The sequence below is a fragment of the Pimephales promelas genome, chromosome 14 (assembly GCF_988280905.1).
Source record: "Pimephales promelas chromosome 14, fPimPro1.hap1.1, whole genome shotgun sequence".
Taxonomy (NCBI): Eukaryota; Metazoa; Chordata; class Actinopteri; order Cypriniformes; family Leuciscidae; genus Pimephales; species Pimephales promelas.
The window spans coordinates 31,381,179-31,398,570 of NC_142782.1; the positions used below are offsets into that span (position 1 = coordinate 31,381,179).

Here is a 17,392-nt window from a genome sequence, read left to right on the forward strand (position 1 = left end):
ACCTGCAGGAGGAGCCGTAAGGGGCCGGTGCAGAGAGGATTGGGCGGCAGCCGAAGGCAGGGGCCTCGGCGACCCGATCCCTGGACACGGAATCTAGCCTTAGGGACGTGGAACGTCACCTCACTGGCGGGGAAGGAGCCCGAGATTGTGCGTGAGGTTGAGAGGTTCCGACTAGAGATAGTCGGAATCACCTCTACGCATGGCTTGGGTTCTGGAGCCACACTCCTTGAGAGAGGATGGACTCTTCACCACTCTGGAGTTACCCATGGTGAGAGGCGGCGGGCTGGTGTGGGCTTGCTTATAGCCCCTCAGCTCAGCCGCCATGTGTTGGAGTTTACCCCGGTGAACGAGAGGGTCGTTTCTCTGCGCCTACGGGTCGGGGATAGGTTGTCCATTTGGGTCTGTATTTTATTGTATTGATGTGCTGTCATTTAAATTTTAAGGAAATTTCTGTGTTTATTCACCTCAGATAAGATATGCACATATTCTAAAATCGCTTTTTCAAACAAACATTTTTCATGCTTTAAAAAGAGGGATCAAAGACTCATTTTTTATACTTTATGTTGACAGTAAGCATTTTGCAGAAAGATGGGAGCATGACTGAGATATAAATAGACCCACTTTGTTATAACTGCATTGCCCTTTAAATTTATAAAAGGATCTATTTTGGAAGTCACGACCCTTCAGTGCTGTGTCACATCCATAATGATTTAAAGAATAAGTTTATATTGTATAATAATTATTAGTACAATTAATTTGAAAATGCATGTACAAAGCCAAAATATTTCAATTCTAGTTATGATTGACAATTCATCTCACTTATTTGCTCTAAACAACCTAATTATAAAGCGTCCGTTACAGTCACGTCCATAATGCATATTAAATCATGCATGATTTGACCAGCGTATATTTGTTGAATGAATGAATGGATTTATTTATTTCGAGCAATATAATGACACACAACAAAGGAAATCAAGAAGTATTCTGATTAAATCAACACAAAAAGATAAATTCATTAACTTTACAACATAAATCGATCTATTGCTTGCAATGGAGTGAAGTCAAACTTATTTAAGCAAGTGCTAAAAGTATTTCAGCTAGTGTGAGAGTGAGCCATTTCATCAGAGCCTCTCCGCGATCGCGGCGACATTGTGGTGGAGACTTTGTTTATTATCACTGGGTATGTCAGACGAGCTCGAAGTATTCATAGTACAGATAGGGGGTAATGAAGTGTGCATACTTGGCGCGCACGCGAGGCAGATCTGGCCAGATCAGATAGGGTGACCACCCGTCCCGCTTTGCGTTGTACTGCACAGCATTTTCACCCCTTGGTAACATGTCCCACAATGTCCCCCACAAACTTATAATTGTCCCACATTTGGTTTGTTTGATGGTGGTCACCCTAGATCTGATCAGAAAAAAAATAATGTGGCTATTTTGAAGCACAATTGAACATTCAACAACGCAAAATGGGTATAAACATTGCAATCATTTTGACAAAACAAAATATTGCGATCATTGGGACACGATTGCATTTTGCATCTTCAGAATCATTTCAGACAGTCTTCTTAATGTGAAAACAAAAAGTCAACAAAAGTGCCATGATGGTTGGTTTGTTGATTTTCCAAACAGATTCTATGTATTTCAGATGCGTCACATCCATAACAGGGTTTTTGTCACATCCATAACGATGGTTTTCCTCATAGTACACTTCATAAAAAAATATATATTTTAAACATTGATATTTTTATGTTCAGCTAAGACCACTTCATCGTGTGGATAGCAATATTTATAAATTGCATTTAAAAGTTCACAGACTTTAAAGGAAATTGAACAGTATACCAAAAACACTGTCATTTCCCGTCACATCCATAACGCATGCATATTTTCCTTTTTTGGGGATGCTTAAATATATATTAGAAAAACATATTTTGCCTGTCAATTCCCCAGATTGGGTGCTCTGAGAATATGCATTTTCAAAGTTTTTTTTTTCCTGAGACATTTTTTCACCTGTCATTATGAGTTCAAGTGTCACATCCATAATGCTGGAATTGCTCATATCGCGTCTTTTGCGCTTCAAATGTAGGCGCGCGGTATGCGCGCTCATAATGGAAGCGATGCGGTCGCGGTGCGACGCGCTCATTTTTTCCATGCGCGTCCGCGCCGCGTCGAGATAAAAACATCTCAGCTTTTCAGAATACCGCAAGCACACCATACGCACACAATAGGTCATGTGACAAGAACCAACTGAAGCGCAACCACCTTGGCGCTTTGGAAAATAGAGAATGCGGCGCATCCAGCGTTTTCCATGAAAATTTCAAAAAATTATGATTGATTGTTTCAAAGGGATACTAATGACACATGATTTGGATATTTTTGTGTCTGGGAAAAAAATTGGGATTAAATGGGTTAGTTTTTCTCAATTGTTAAAACACTAAAATCCCATTGGCTGAACAAAGTTCTCAGTTGCCTGAACTCATTTAGCTAATTGTGGAGTCTGTTGTCAATACCGTAAACAATTTCACCTGGTAAAATAGAATTTGCAGATCTCAGCAAAAGTCTGAACACATTCTCATTCTCAAAACACATTCTGCACTCTAATGCACATGTCATCAATACTGGTAAACACAAGTGGCAACAATCAAATACAAATAGAGAACACATGTCATTTGATTGAACACAACCACTCAAAACTGATTCAACCCGTTTCAAATGATGTGACAACCAATATAAGCCAGTTCAGAGAGCAAACAGGCTGGTGAAGGTGGGAAGGAGAAAGTCTGAGAATGGACAGAGATTGATTTTCCTCTCTTCCCCTCATTCTTTCTAGACACCCATACAAAATGAGTACGGCTGCAGAAATAGCTCTGAGTTGTAGAAACTCTGAATCATCTACACGCAGATTCCAATTATACTGCAACAGTCAAAATTCTTCCATGGATTACCCATGCCATCCAAACATATCCGGGTCGTAACCAGAGAGAGGCTGCGTTTGCCATCATATTCCTTCCATGTGTTAAAAAGGAAGGATATAATGATTGCAGTGAGAAATCTCCACCCAACAACCAAAAACACTGCATGAAAAAGGCCTTATATAAACATGTATCAATTAATGGATCGAAGTTGCAGTGTAGCTGTCAAGCTAGAGACTACTTAATTATATTTAAAGTAACAAAGTATTTTGGAAAAGTAGAACACCACAAGTTAACAACAAATACAGTCAGTTACCTGAAATTATATAAGAACAAATGAAGAATTCAGATGCAAAAGCCTCTAAGTGCCATTTGAAATTCTCTTCTAGAATAATCATTTTTATCAAGCCTGTATGTTTAAATTCAGTAATTTCACTTAAATGGCAATATATTTTCAAATGTATTTTATTTCTGCGATTTAAAGCTGAATTTTCAGCATCATTACTTCAGTCTTTAGTGTCACATAACCCTTCAGAAATCACTCTAATATGATGATTTGCTGCTCAAGAAATTTCTTATTACCAATATTGAAATAAAAGTGCTGATTCAAAAGAACAGCACTTTTATTTCAATATTGAAAAAGAAATCTTTTGTAACAAATATAGTAGTGACCAAAGGTGATGTTCGGAGGGGATTTATGTTTTTAATGGCCCTATAAGTTTGATTAAACCATCAAAATATGATTATTTATTTATTTATTTTTATATTTAAAATATAAGGGAAGAACAAAACACTGAACTTGGTTTAAGTATTTATCTGACATTATTTTGGCAAACTACAGCAACAGGTTTTTATTTTACTATGCATTTGCCATCATATTCCTTCCATATGTTAGAGAGGAAGGATATAATGATTGCTATTGTCAGGAGTGAGAAATCTCCACCCAACCAAACACTGCATGAAAAAGGCCTTATATAAACATGTATCAATAAATGTATAGAAGTTCTAGTGTAGCTGCCAAGGGGTCATGACATGGTTTTTTGTTTTGTTTTATTATGTTCCCTTAGGTGCAATTATAGTATTACTATAGTTTTTGTACAATTTAAAAAAAAATGTAGTGATTTATGACGTTTTCCCACCCTGTTTCTCACCTCTGATTCAAACAGTCTGTTTGGGGGTGTTTCCCCTTTAAGACTTCAGTGTTAACGCCTATACTGTTATGATTGGCTAACGTCAGTGCTGCTTATGCATAAATTATTAACGTTAATCATTTTGTATCACATGTAGACTACACAATGCTCCACCACGTGAAACTTCGGTCTTCCAATCTTTAACCATATGCGCGAGGGAGGGAGGGAGAGAGAGAGAGAGAGAGAGAGCAAGACAGTTTGAAGGCACGGCCGCTCGCTCTCTTCTCGTTCTTTCAGTAACATGCCCCGTCACACTTTGGCGCGCTGCATATGCTGCAAATAAATTGCATCCGACTGCTTTCCCTGACGTCTTGATCGTTCGGCAGCGTATTCAAACGTGCTGTTTGTCCACAGCAGCAACAGCACATTTGCGTGGCATCACAGTCTTCTTGTAAACAGACCCACTCGCTGCACGACAACGCATGCGATGACGCGAAATGCGTAGTTGTCTTGCGCTGGAGGCGGTCACATGCAAACGACTGGTGCGTCACTTAGTATCGTGACGTCAATTAGTATCGTGACGTCACGTAGTATCGTGACGTCACTTATACCAAAAGTTCCAGGCAAATTTGGTTTCTCGTGTCATTTCATGATATTTAAAGTAACAAAAGTATTTTGGAAAAGTAGTACACCACAAGTTAACAACAAATACAGTTACCTGAAATTATATAAGAACAAATATGCCTTAAGATGTCATGAACTGTACATACACAAAATATATTTACATTGAAGTTATCCAGTAAGTTGTTGATGATGTTGTGTGTATACACAAACACACACACAACATCAACAACAACTTACTGGATAACTTCAGTTGGTTGGATCATTCACAGCTGTACTGAATTTGTTGTTTTTTAAACGGATCCCTTGCTCTGCATCACTGATGACTCATCGGTTCCATTGATGACATCACATCACATGACATTCCAAAGCTTTACTATAGCTGATGCACCTCAGAGGCTCATAACAGCAGTAGTTGAGAAAGGTTAGTGTTTCCTGGGTACTACTGATCAAATACCAGTTTATAGGTCAGCAGATAACTGTACAGTTAAGATGGCTCAACGTGATTATTTTTTAGATGTCATTCCTCTTGACGATTTTGATGAGTTACGTTTAATCGAAGAGAGGCCTTACTATGTAGTTCGAGCTTCAATCGAAGAAGATGGTGTCCAGAGGACTCTTCTAGAGATATGCGTATCACAAAATGTAATTGCTATTATGCCAGGGTTTTTTTTGGGGTTGGTTCGAAGGACTCTAAATGAACTTCTTCGTTATCCCTTGACACCTGGTCCCGAATACAATCCATTGCTCTCCATGATGGCCATGAAAGCAGATTACTGGTCTGTCACTTTCGAAGGATCAGGTGATTGCATTCAACCTGCATTTTATCCTGTGTATGTTAATGCCCAACCGGCAGAACGTGCGGAGACACAGATGAGGGAGCCCAGCACCGATGATGAACAGCCTGGACCATCTCACCAGGTCAACAACAGCCCTGAGATGAGATCTGGAGGATCACATATGGATGGATCCAGTACTGATGATGAACAGCCTGGACCATCTCACCAGATCAACAACATCTCTGAGATGAGATCTGGAGGATCACATATGGATGGATCCAGCACTGATGATGAACAGCCAGGACCATCTTGCCGAGACAACAGCAGTGAGAACAGATTCGGAGCATCCAGAACACCTTCTGACCAAAGCTCAGGCAGTCAGAATGAGATGAGACAGGGTGCTAAAAGAAAAAGAAAGACTTCTGGCAGTTCAAAGAGTAGAGAACGGAAAAGGAAGAGATGCGACCACCACTCTGATTCTTCAAGTTTATCACTCATCTCTTCTCCAGGATCACTTGAAGAAACATCCACAGTGGATGAACAGCCTGGACCTTCTCACAGAGACAACAGCAGATCTGAGATCAGATCCGGAGCATCCAGAACACCTTCTGACCAAAGCTCAGGCAGTCAGAATGAGATGAGACAGGGTGCTAAAAGAAAAAGAATGACTTCTGGCAGTTCAAAGAGTAGAGAACGGAAAAGGAAGAGATCCGACCACCACTCCGATTCTTCAAGTTTATCACTCATCTCTTCTCCAGGATCATCACTTGAAGAAACATCCACAGTGGATGAACAGCCTGGACCTTCTCACAGAGACAACAGCAGATCTGAGATCAGATCCGGAGCATCCAGAACACCTTCTGACCAAAGCTCAGGCAGTCAGAATGAGATGAGACAGGGTGCTAAAAGAAAAAGAAAGACTTCTGGCAGTTCAAAGAGTAGAGAACGGAAAAGGAAGAGATCCGACCACCACTCTGATTCAGATTCAAGTTTATCACTCATCTCTTCTCCAGGATCATCCCTTGAAGAAACATCCACAGTGGATGAACAGCCTGGACCTTCTCACAGAGACAACAGCAGATCTGAGATCAGATCTGGAGGCTCCAGAACACCCTCTGACCAAAGCTCAAGCAGTCAGAATGAGATGAGACAGGGTGCTAAAAGAAAAAGAAAGACTTCTGGACCTCACTCCCCTGGCCTCAAGAGGCGTGCTAGCGACTGACGCTAGACTGGCGTTCCAAACCTGCTTGCAGCATGTAGAGTAGGACCGGTCACATTTAAAAATCAGATCCAGCTAAATTACTCAACTTTGTTTAATGTGTTCATAGATAGAACTCACAAACATGTCGACGGCAACAACAGTGACCATTGGGATAACATATTGTATCTAAATGCCAATACAGAATAACTTTCGACTTTCTAATTTTACATACAGATACATCTCGCACACATACACTCTTTACATACAGACACACAATCGCACATCACACACACGCACGCCACACACACACTCCACGCACGCCACACACACCCCACACACACGCACACCGCACACGGAAACCGCACACGGACACCGCAACACCCCACACCGCACACGGACACCGCACACCGCAACACAGATACCACACACGGACACCCCACATGCACACCGCACACGGACACTGCAACACAGATACCGCACACGGACACTGCAACACAGATACCGCACACGGACACTGCACACCGCACACGGACACCGCACACAGATACCCCACACGGACACCGCACACGCGTCGCACACCGCACACGGACACCGCACACAGATACCCCACACGGACACCGCACACAGATACCCCACACGGACACCGCACACGCGTCGCACACCGCACACGCACACCGCACACGGACACCGCACACGGACACTGCAACACAGATACCACACACGGACACCGCACACCGCACACAGATACCGCACACCGACACCGCACACGGACATGTGGGGTGTTGCGGTGTCCTTGTGCGGTGTCCGTGTGCGGTGTGCGTGTGTGTGGGGTGTGTGTGGCCTGCTTGGAGTGTGTGTGTGGCGTGCGTTTGTGTGATGTGTGATTGTGTGTCTGTATGTAAAGATGTGTGTCTGTATGCGAGATGTATCTGTATGTAAAATTAGGATGTCGAAAGTTATTGTGTATTTGAATTTAGATACAATATGTTATTTATGTAAAGCGTGTTAACACGCTTATTTAAAATGTCTTTTTTCATCATGAAGGAAAATATTGTATAAGGGCCGGTTCACATATGGGCGATTCCATGCAGATGTCAACCTTGCCATGAAAAAATAAAGTTATTATAAAAATATCAAAACCCTTTCTAAGTTGTCCATTTGGGTCTGTATTTTATTGTATTGATGTGCTGTCATTTAAATTTTAAGGAAATTTCTGTGTTTATTCACCTCAGATAAGATATGCACATATTCTAAAATTGCTTTTTCAAACAAACATTTTTCATGCTTTAAAAAGAGGGACCCCTCCTTGAACTGCCACCTTAACGTGGTGGAGGGGTTTGAGTACCCGAATGACCCTAGGAGCTATGTTGTCTGGGGCTATATGCCCCTGGTAGGGTCTCCCAAGGCAAACAGGTCCTAGGCGACGGGTCAGACTAAGAGCGGTTCAAAAACCCCCTTATGAAGGAAATACACCCAAGGACCGTGACGTCGCCCGGTATGGCGCAGCCGGGGCCCCACCCTGGAGCCAGGCCCGGGGTTGGGGCTCGTATGCGAGCGCCTGGTGGCCGGGCCTCTCCCCACGGGGTCCGGCCGGGCTCAGCCCGAAGAAGCGACGTGGGACCGTCTTCCCGTGGGCTCACCACCTGCAGGAGGAGCCGTAAGGGGCCGGTGCAGAGAGGATTGGGCGGCAGCCGAAGGCAGGGGCCTCGGCGACCCGATCCCTGGACACGGAATCTAGCCTTAGGGACGTGGAACGTCACCTCACTGGCGGGGAAGGAGCCCGAGATTGTGCGTGAGGTTGAGAGGTTCCGACTAGAGATAGTCGGAATCACCTCTACGCATGGCTTGGGTTCTGGAGCCACACTCCTTGAGAGAGGATGGACTCTTCACCACTCTGGAGTTACCCATGGTGAGAGGCGGCGGGCTGGTGTGGGCTTGCTTATAGCCCCCCAGCTCAGCCGCCATGTGTTGGAGTTTACCCCGGTGAACGAGAGGGTCGTTTCTCTGCGCCTACGGGTCGGGGATAGGTTGTCCATTTGGGTCTGTATTTTATTGTATTGATGTGCTGTCATTTAAATTTTAAGGAAATTTCTGTGTTTATTCACCTCAGATAAGATATGCACATATTCTAAAATCGCTTTTTCAAACAAACATTTTTCATGCTTTAAAAAGAGGGATCAAAGACTCATTTTTTATACTTTATGTTGACAGTAAGCATTTTGCAGAAAGATGGGAGCATGACTGAGATATAAATAGACCCACTTTGTTATAACTGCATTGCCCTTTAAATTTATAAAAGGATCTATTTTGGAAGTCACGACCCTTCAGTGCTGTGTCACATCCATAATGATTTAAAGAATAAGTTTATATTGTATAATAATTATTAGTACAATTAATTTGAAAATGCATGTACAAAGCCAAAATATTTCAATTCTAGTTATGATTGACAATTCATCTCACTTATTTGCTCTAAACAACCTAATTATAAAGCGTCCGTTACAGTCACGTCCATAATGCATATTAAATCATGCATGATTTGACCAGCGTATATTTGTTGAATGAATGAATGGATTTATTTATTTCGAGCAATATAATGACACACAACAAAGGAAATCAAGAAGTATTCTGATTAAATCAACACAAAAAGATAAATTCATTAACTTTACAACATAAATCGATCTATTGCTTGCAATGGAGTGAAGTCAAACTTATTTAAGCAAGTGCTAAAAGTATTTCAGCTAGTGTGAGAGTGAGCCATTTCATCAGAGCCTCTCCGCGATCGCGGCGACATTGTGGTGGAGACTTTGTTTATTATCACTGGGTATGTCAGACGAGCTCGAAGTATTCATAGTACAGATAGGGGGTAATGAAGTGTGCATACTTGGCGCGCACGCGAGGCAGATCTGGCCAGATCAGATAGGGTGACCACCCGTCCCGCTTTGCGTTGTACTGCACAGCATTTTCACCCCTTGGTAACATGTCCCACAATGTCCCCCACAAACTTATAATTGTCCCACATTTGGTTTGTTTGATGGTGGTCACCCTAGATCTGATCAGAAAAAAAATAATGTGGCTATTTTGAAGCACAATTGAACATTCAACAACGCAAAATGGGTATAAACATTGCAATCATTTTGACAAAACAAAATATTGCGATCATTGGGACACGATTGCATTTTGCATCTTCAGAATCATTTCAGACAGTCTTCTTAATGTGAAAACAAAAAGTCAACAAAAGTGCCATGATGGTTGGTTTGTTGATTTTCCAAACAGATTCTATGTATTTCAGATGCGTCACATCCATAACAGGGTTTTTGTCACATCCATAACGATGGTTTTCCTCATAGTACACTTCATAAAAAAATATATATTTTAAACATTGATATTTTTATGTTCAGCTAAGACCACTTCATCGTGTGGATAGCAATATTTATAAATTGCATTTAAAAGTTCACAGACTTTAAAGGAAATTGAACAGTATACCAAAAACACTGTCATTTCCCGTCACATCCATAACGCATGCATATTTTCCTTTTTTGGGGATGCTTAAATATATATTAGAAAAACATATTTTGCCTGTCAATTCCCCAGATTGGGTGCTCTGAGAATATGCATTTTCAAAGTTTTTTTTTTCCTGAGACATTTTTTCACCTGTCATTATGAGTTCAAGTGTCACATCCATAATGCTGGAATTGCTCATATCGCGTCTTTTGCGCTTCAAATGTAGGCGCGCGGTATGCGCGCTCATAATGGAAGCGATGCGGTCGCGGTGCGACGCGCTCATTTTTTCCATGCGCGTCCGCGCCGCGTCGAGATAAAAACATCTCAGCTTTTCAGAATACCGCAAGCACACCATACGCACACAATAGGTCATGTGACAAGAACCAACTGAAGCGCAACCACCTTGGCGCTTTGGAAAATAGAGAATGCGGCGCATCCAGCGTTTTCCATGAAAATTTCAAAAAATTATGATTGATTGTTTCAAAGGGATACTAATGACACATGATTTGGATATTTTTGTGTCTGGGAAAAAAATTGGGATTAAATGGGTTACAGTTTTTCTCAATTGTTAAAACACTAAAATCCCATTGGCTGAACAAAGTTCTCAGTTGCCTGAACTCATTTAGCTAATTGTGGAGTCTGTTGTCAATACCGTAAACAATTTCACCTGGTAAAATACAATTTGCAGATCTCAGCAAAAGTCTGAACACATTCTCATTCTCAAAACACATTCTGCACTCTAATGCACATGTCATCCATACTGGTAAACACAAGTGGCAACAATCAAATACAAATAGAGAACACATGTCATTTGATTGAACACAACCACTCAAAACTGATTCAACCTGTTTCAAATGATGTGACACAACCAATATAAGCCAGTTCAGAGAGCAAACAGGCTGGTGAAGGTGGGAAGGAGAAAGTCTGAGAATGGACAGAGATTGATTTTCCTCTCTTCCCCTCATTCTTTCTAGACACCCATACAAAATGAGTACGGCTGCAGAAATAGCTCTGAGTTGTAGACACTCTGAATCATCTACACGCAGATTCCAATTATACTGCAACAGTCAAAATTCTTCCATGGATTACCCATGCCATCCAAACATATCCGGGTCGTAACCAGAGAGAGGCTGCGTTTGCCATCATATTCCTTCCATGTGTTAAAAAGGAAGGATATAATGATTGCAGTGAGAAATCTCCACCCAACAACCAAAAACACTGCATGAAAAAGGCCTTATATAAACATGTATCAATTAATGGATCGAAGTTGCAGTGTAGCTGTCAAGCTAGAGACTACTTAATTATATTTAAAGTAACAAAGTATTTTGGAAAAGTAGAACACCACAAGTTAACAACAAATACAGTCAGTTACCTGAAATTATATAAGAACAAATGAAGAGTTCAGATGCAAAAGCCTCTAAGTGCCATTTGAAATTCTCTTCTAGAATAATCATTTTTATCAAGCCTGTATGTTTAAATTCAGTAATTTCACTTAAATGGCAATTCATAGGTAATCTTCATTGCCATTTAAGTGAAATTACTGAACTTAAATATACAAGCTTGAGAAAAATTAACATTCTTGAAGAAAATTTCAAATGGCATTTAGAGGCTTTTGCATCTGAACTCTTCAAATATGCCTTAAGATGTCATGAACTGTACATACACAAAATATATTTATATTGAAGTTATCCAGTAAGTTGTTGATGTTGTTGTGTGTATACACAACATCAACAACAAAGTGTTGTTATTGGCAGCCCTTTTAGTTTTAGTCTTAGTCTTTTGGACGAAAATGCTTTTAAGTTTTAGTCACATTTTAGTCACTTATAAACGTAATAGTTTTAGTCAGGTTTTAGTCGATAAAAACACAAAAAGGTTTTAGTCAATTTTAGTAAAAGAGAAAAAGGTAGTCTTTAACAAATTAATTTAGGTTAAAAAGTACTGGAAATGGGCTCAGGTATGACAGGTTTAGCAAGTGTTGCAATTCATAAAACAAGCTAACCTTAAAATCTTTGCATAATAGACTTTCTCATTGATGGAGATGCAGTGCTGCCATTGCCAAGCTGTACTTCGCTGTCACATTGGGCAGAAATCTTTTATCCACATATTTCAAGTTATAGTTTTACCCCTGAATATTAAATGCTATTTTCACCAGTTATCACAGTAATAAAGGAATGGTTTTAAAGTTTAAACAGCAAAAACTTTGAGCTACTAGAACATTACACACAGTTAAAGTGGTAACAGTGGAATGTTTTACTCCAAAAAAGCCAGAAATAAAAACATTCTTACTTTGGCAATTGTGGCTTTATTTGAGAAATTGCTAAAGGGCAATGAACAATGTATCATGCAACAATAAGATGCATATTATTTGTGAACACACATTATACAACCCTGTCTATTTTTAACTTGTGCAAACTGCAAAGTTGCAAACATTCTGAAACAAAATAATAAAATAAATATCAAATACTGAGGTGTATTGAACATAGGTTGTTAGGAATGCATACTTGAATATATAGTATGAAACAAACATGAGTGTGTTGGACTTGGAGTGTGATGAAAATAAAAATGAATAAGACAATCCCTGAATACTGTAAACACTGTATTTGGTCTTGGTTAGTTCGGTATTTTACACTTAAAGTCCTGTTTTAAGATCGTTTCTGATGAAATAGAACGGTTAAGATTGAAATTTGGACAAATGCTGTTGTCCCGAGAATTTATGTGTTAGCACCCACACACTCATCCATAAAACGCATTAAACTTTAGTTTACAAAGACGTCAAACTCACCGAGTGGCCAGGGATGTTCACTGATATGCTCACACAAACATCGCTGCAAAATATGCTTTCCAGCAGGTTTTATCCTTGTTTTGTCTGACTCCATTGACTTGACTTGGTACAAAAGCTACGATAAAACCTGTGTTGTTGTGTAGAATCTGGTGCGCGCGCGGCGGCCGGTGCTAGGCAACGGCGGCCGGTGCTAGGCAACGGCAGCATTGCTTTTTAGCTCAATACAGACAGATTTCACGCAAAAACAGGCAGAAATTACATGCATTGTGAACGTCAGACTTATAATAATTTTCGTTCCGTCTCGTCAACGAAAACGTCTCGTCGTGTTTTAATCAGCTTAGAGCTATTTTAGCTAGTCGTCGCCGCGTATCGTCATAAAAAAACGGTGCGTCAGCGAAATCATTTCGTTATCGTCATCACTGACGAAAACATTCACAGCTGTACTGAATTTGTTGTTTTTTAAACGGATCCCTTGCTCTGCATCACTGATGACTCATCGATTCCACGGATCACATGACATTCCTTGTCAAAAGCTTTATAGCTGATGCAACTCAGAGGCTCATAACAGCAGTAGTTGAGAAAGGTTAGTGTTTCCTGGGTACTACTAATCAAATACCAGTTTGTAGGTCAGCAGATAACTGTACAGTTAAGATGGCTCAACGTGATTATTTTGACGGCAACATCGGTCAAGAACTCATTCCGCTTAGCGAGTCCGAGGGGTCACGCTTTATCGAAGAGAGGCCTTACTATGTGGTTCGAGCTACAATCGAAGAAGATGATGTCCAGAGGACTCTTCTAGAGATATGCGTATCACATAATGTAATTGCTATTATGCCACGTTATCTTTTTGGGTTGATTCATAGGACTCTAAATGAACTTCTTCATTATCCCTTGACACCTGGTCCCGAATACAATCCACTGCTCTCCATGATGGCCATGAAAGCAGATTACTGGTCTGTCACTTTCGAAGCATCAGGTGATTCCATTCAACCTGCATTTTATCCTGTGTATGTTAATGCCCAACCGGCAGAACGTGCGGAGACACAGATGAGGGAGTCCAGCACCGATGATGAACAGCCTGGACCATCTCACCAGGTCAACAACAGCCCTGAGATGAGATCTGGAGGATCACATATGGATGGATCCAGTACTGATGATGAACAGCCTGGACCATCTCACCAGGTCAACAACAGCTCTGAGATGAGATCTGGAGGATCACATATGGATGGATCCAGCACTGATGATGAACAGCCAGGACCATCTTGCCGAGACAACAGCAGTGAGAACAGATCCGGAGCATCCAGAACACCTTCTGACCAAAGCTCAGGCAGTCAGAATGAGATGAGACAGGGTGCTAAAAGAAAAAGAAAGACTTCTGGCAGTTCAAAGAGTAGAGAACGGAAAAGGAAGAGATGCGACCACCACTCCGATTCTTCAAGTTTATCACTCATCTCTTCTCCAGGATCACTTGAAGAAACATCCACAGATGATGAACAGCCTGGACCTTCTCACAGAGACAACAGCAGATCTGAGATCAGATCCGGAGCATCCAGAACACCTTCTGACCAAAGCTCAGGCAGTCAGAATGAGATGAGACAGGGTGCTAAAAGAAAAAGAAAGACTTCTGGCAGTTCAAAGAGTAGAGAACGGAAAAGGAAGAGATCCGACCACCACTCTGATTCAGATTCAAGTTTATCACTCATCTCTTCTCCAGGATCATCACTTGAAGAAACATCCACAGTGGATGAACAGCCTGGACCTTCTCACAGAGACAACAGCAGATCTGAGATCAGATCTGGAGGCTCCAGAACACCCTCTGACCAAAGCTCAGGCAGTCAGAATGAGATGAGACAGGGTGCTAAAAGAAAAAGAAAGACTTCTGGACCTCTCCTGGCCTCAAGAGGCGTGCTAGCGACTGACGCTAGACTGGCGTTCCAAACCTGCTTGCAGCATGTAGAGTAGGACCGGTCACATTTAAAAATCAGATCCAGCTAAATTACTCAACTTTGTTTAATGTGTTCATAGATAGAACTCACAAACATGTCGACGGCAACAACAGTGACCATTGGGATAACATATTGTATCTAAATGCCAATACAGAATAACTTTCGACTTTCTAATTTTACATACAGATACATCTCGCACACATACACTCTTTACATACAGACACACAATCGCACATCACACACACGCACGCCACACACACACTCCACGCACGCCACACACACCCCACACACACGCACACCGCACACGGACACCACACACGGACACCGCAACACCCCACACCGCACACGGACACCGCACACCGCAACACAGATACCACACACGGACACCCCACATGCACACCGCACACGGACACTGCAACACAGATACCGCACACGGACACTGCACACAGATACCCCACACGGACACCGCACACGGACACTGCACACAGATACCCCACACGGACACCGCACACGGACACCGCACACAGATACCCCACACGGACACCGCACACGGACACCGCACACAGATACCACACACGGACACCGCACACGCGTCGCACACGGACACCGCACACAGATACCCCACACGGACACCGCACACCGCACACGGACACCGCACACGGACACTGCAACACAGATACCACACACGGACACCGCACACAGATACCCCACACGGACACCGCACACCGCACACGGACACTGCAACACAGATACCACACACGGACACCGCACACCGCACACAGATACCGCACACCGACACCGCACACGGACATGTGGGGTGTTGCGGTGTCCTTGTGCGGTGTCCGTGTGCGGTGTGCGTGTGTGTGGGGTGTGTGTGGCCTGCTTGGAGTGTGTGTGTGGCGTGCGTTTGTGTGATGTGTGATTGTGTGTCTGTATGTAAAGATGTGTGTCTGTATGCGAGATGTATCTGTATGTAAAATTAGGATGTCGAAAGTTATTGTGTATTTGAATTTAGATACAATATGTTATTTATGTAAAGCGTGTTAACACGCTTATTTAAAATGTCTATTTTCATCATGAAGGAAAATACTGTATAAGGGCCGGTTCACATATCGCGTCTTTTGCGCTTCAAATGTAGGCGCGGTATGCGCCATACGCACACAATAGGTCATGTGACAAGAACCAACTAAAGCACAACCGCCTTGGCGCTTTGGAAAATAGAGAATGTGGCGCGCCCAGCGTTTTCTACGCGTTTTTAGGCACTATATGTGAATCCCGCCTAAGTATTGCAGATGAGCACATCCCAACATGAAAAATACATCTGAGTGTAAAGTTATGTGTGGATAATTCACTGTTGTCAACACTGCTTACATTAGACAAATAAACAAATCTATAAAGTAACTAAACATGATATACGTATATTTAATTTGTGAGTGTTATGAGTGTTGATATATTGAGGAACATTTAGAACACGCTATACTATAGAAATGGTGTGGTGGAAAATTTTGAACTGAATGTTAAGCTAACCATGTTTTAACATTTGACCTCATTTAACCAGCTGAATATCTGAGACAATGTACTAAGACATTCTGTACTTCAGATGAATGTATGTGTGTCAAACACCTACATTCATTAAAACAAAGTCTCCTCTACCCAGTAACAAAACAGTCTACCTATGAAGAACCAATGAAATTAATGTCATTATGGCATACCTCCATATTGTATAAAAACTGTTGTATCAGTGTTTTCGGGGGGATTCTCAATGGAATTTGTCTGAGATCCACCGGCCTTGTTTTTACTTGGGAAGTTCTCTGAGTATTGCTTGAGAACTCTCCTGGCCGTAATTAAAAGCATTGAAAGGACATTAGCTGTCAGTTATTTAAGCTGCGCAGCAAGAACAAGTAAGTTAGAATTATTAGCACCCGGCCGCCGTCGACTGTAGACGCGCTAGGGTATAGGGTAGGTTTATTGCTCAGCCGACGTCGACAGTAGACGCGCTAGGGTAAAAGTATAAGACTTGGCCAACTAGAGTGAGTATTATTGCAGAGTAGTCAGGTTCAGGGAAAAAATCCATTACAATTTATAACAAAATCTATTAAATATTAAGTTGTAGTTTATTTGAATTATTGTAATTTCAAACAGAAAAATTCAAAAAGAAACACTTTTCTGAGTCTTGATTTCTGTGCATTTGCTGCAGAGCTTTTGTGGTGGAGCAGGACCTGCCAGGAAAGATGATGGCAGCATTTGTTTTAGGGATTTCACTCAAATATAAAGTAAGGTTATTTTTAATACAGAAATCAAATGGCATTGTGCTATTAAAATGACTGCTTTTGTGTAATGCTTGTGCATTTTTGTAGGATCTGAAATGTCTGCAGACTGGTGTGAGCACTGAGGATGAGGAGCCCAGAGCTGAATCCTGGACGTGGTGCCATGGATGAGTCCCTCCATCACTCCATCTGCCCTTATGAGTCCCTCCATCACTCCACCTGCCCTTACGAGACCCTCCATCTCTCTACCTGC

At 41.8% G+C, this 17,392-nt stretch overlaps 2 protein-coding genes and 1 long non-coding RNA gene across 3 annotated transcripts in view; 2 read left to right on the forward strand and 1 right to left on the reverse strand.

The window, feature by feature from the left end:
* The window catches only part of abcd1 (ATP binding cassette subfamily D member 1), a 56,440-nt gene that overhangs the window by 19,898 nt on the left and 19,150 nt on the right, over nucleotides 1-17,392 (reverse strand). The window lies entirely within an intron of this gene.
* LOC148973748 (uncharacterized) lies at nucleotides 13,079-17,368 on the forward strand. Its single transcript, XR_016146552.1, has 3 exons — nucleotides 13,079-13,509; nucleotides 17,070-17,145; nucleotides 17,230-17,368. It is a non-coding gene; the product is annotated as an uncharacterized LOC148973748 (long non-coding RNA).
* LOC148973749 (uncharacterized) lies at nucleotides 13,503-15,086 on the forward strand. Its single transcript, XM_089119843.1, has 2 exons — nucleotides 13,503-14,021; nucleotides 14,109-15,086. Exons 1-2 carry the CDS (start codon nucleotides 13,578-13,580, stop codon nucleotides 14,886-14,888), a joined length of 1,224 nt encoding a protein of 407 aa, XP_088975969.1. The 5' UTR covers nucleotides 13,503-13,577; the 3' UTR covers nucleotides 14,889-15,086.

Coding starts and splice junctions, on each gene's coding strand:
- LOC148973749 (XM_089119843.1), top strand. CDS start 13,578: ATGGCTCAACGTGATTATTTTGACGGCAACATCGGTCAAGAACTCATT. Junction 14,022..14,108: donor AGCCTGGACCATCTCACCAG/GTCAACAACAGC, acceptor CCATCTCACCAG/GTCAACAACAGCTCTGAGAT.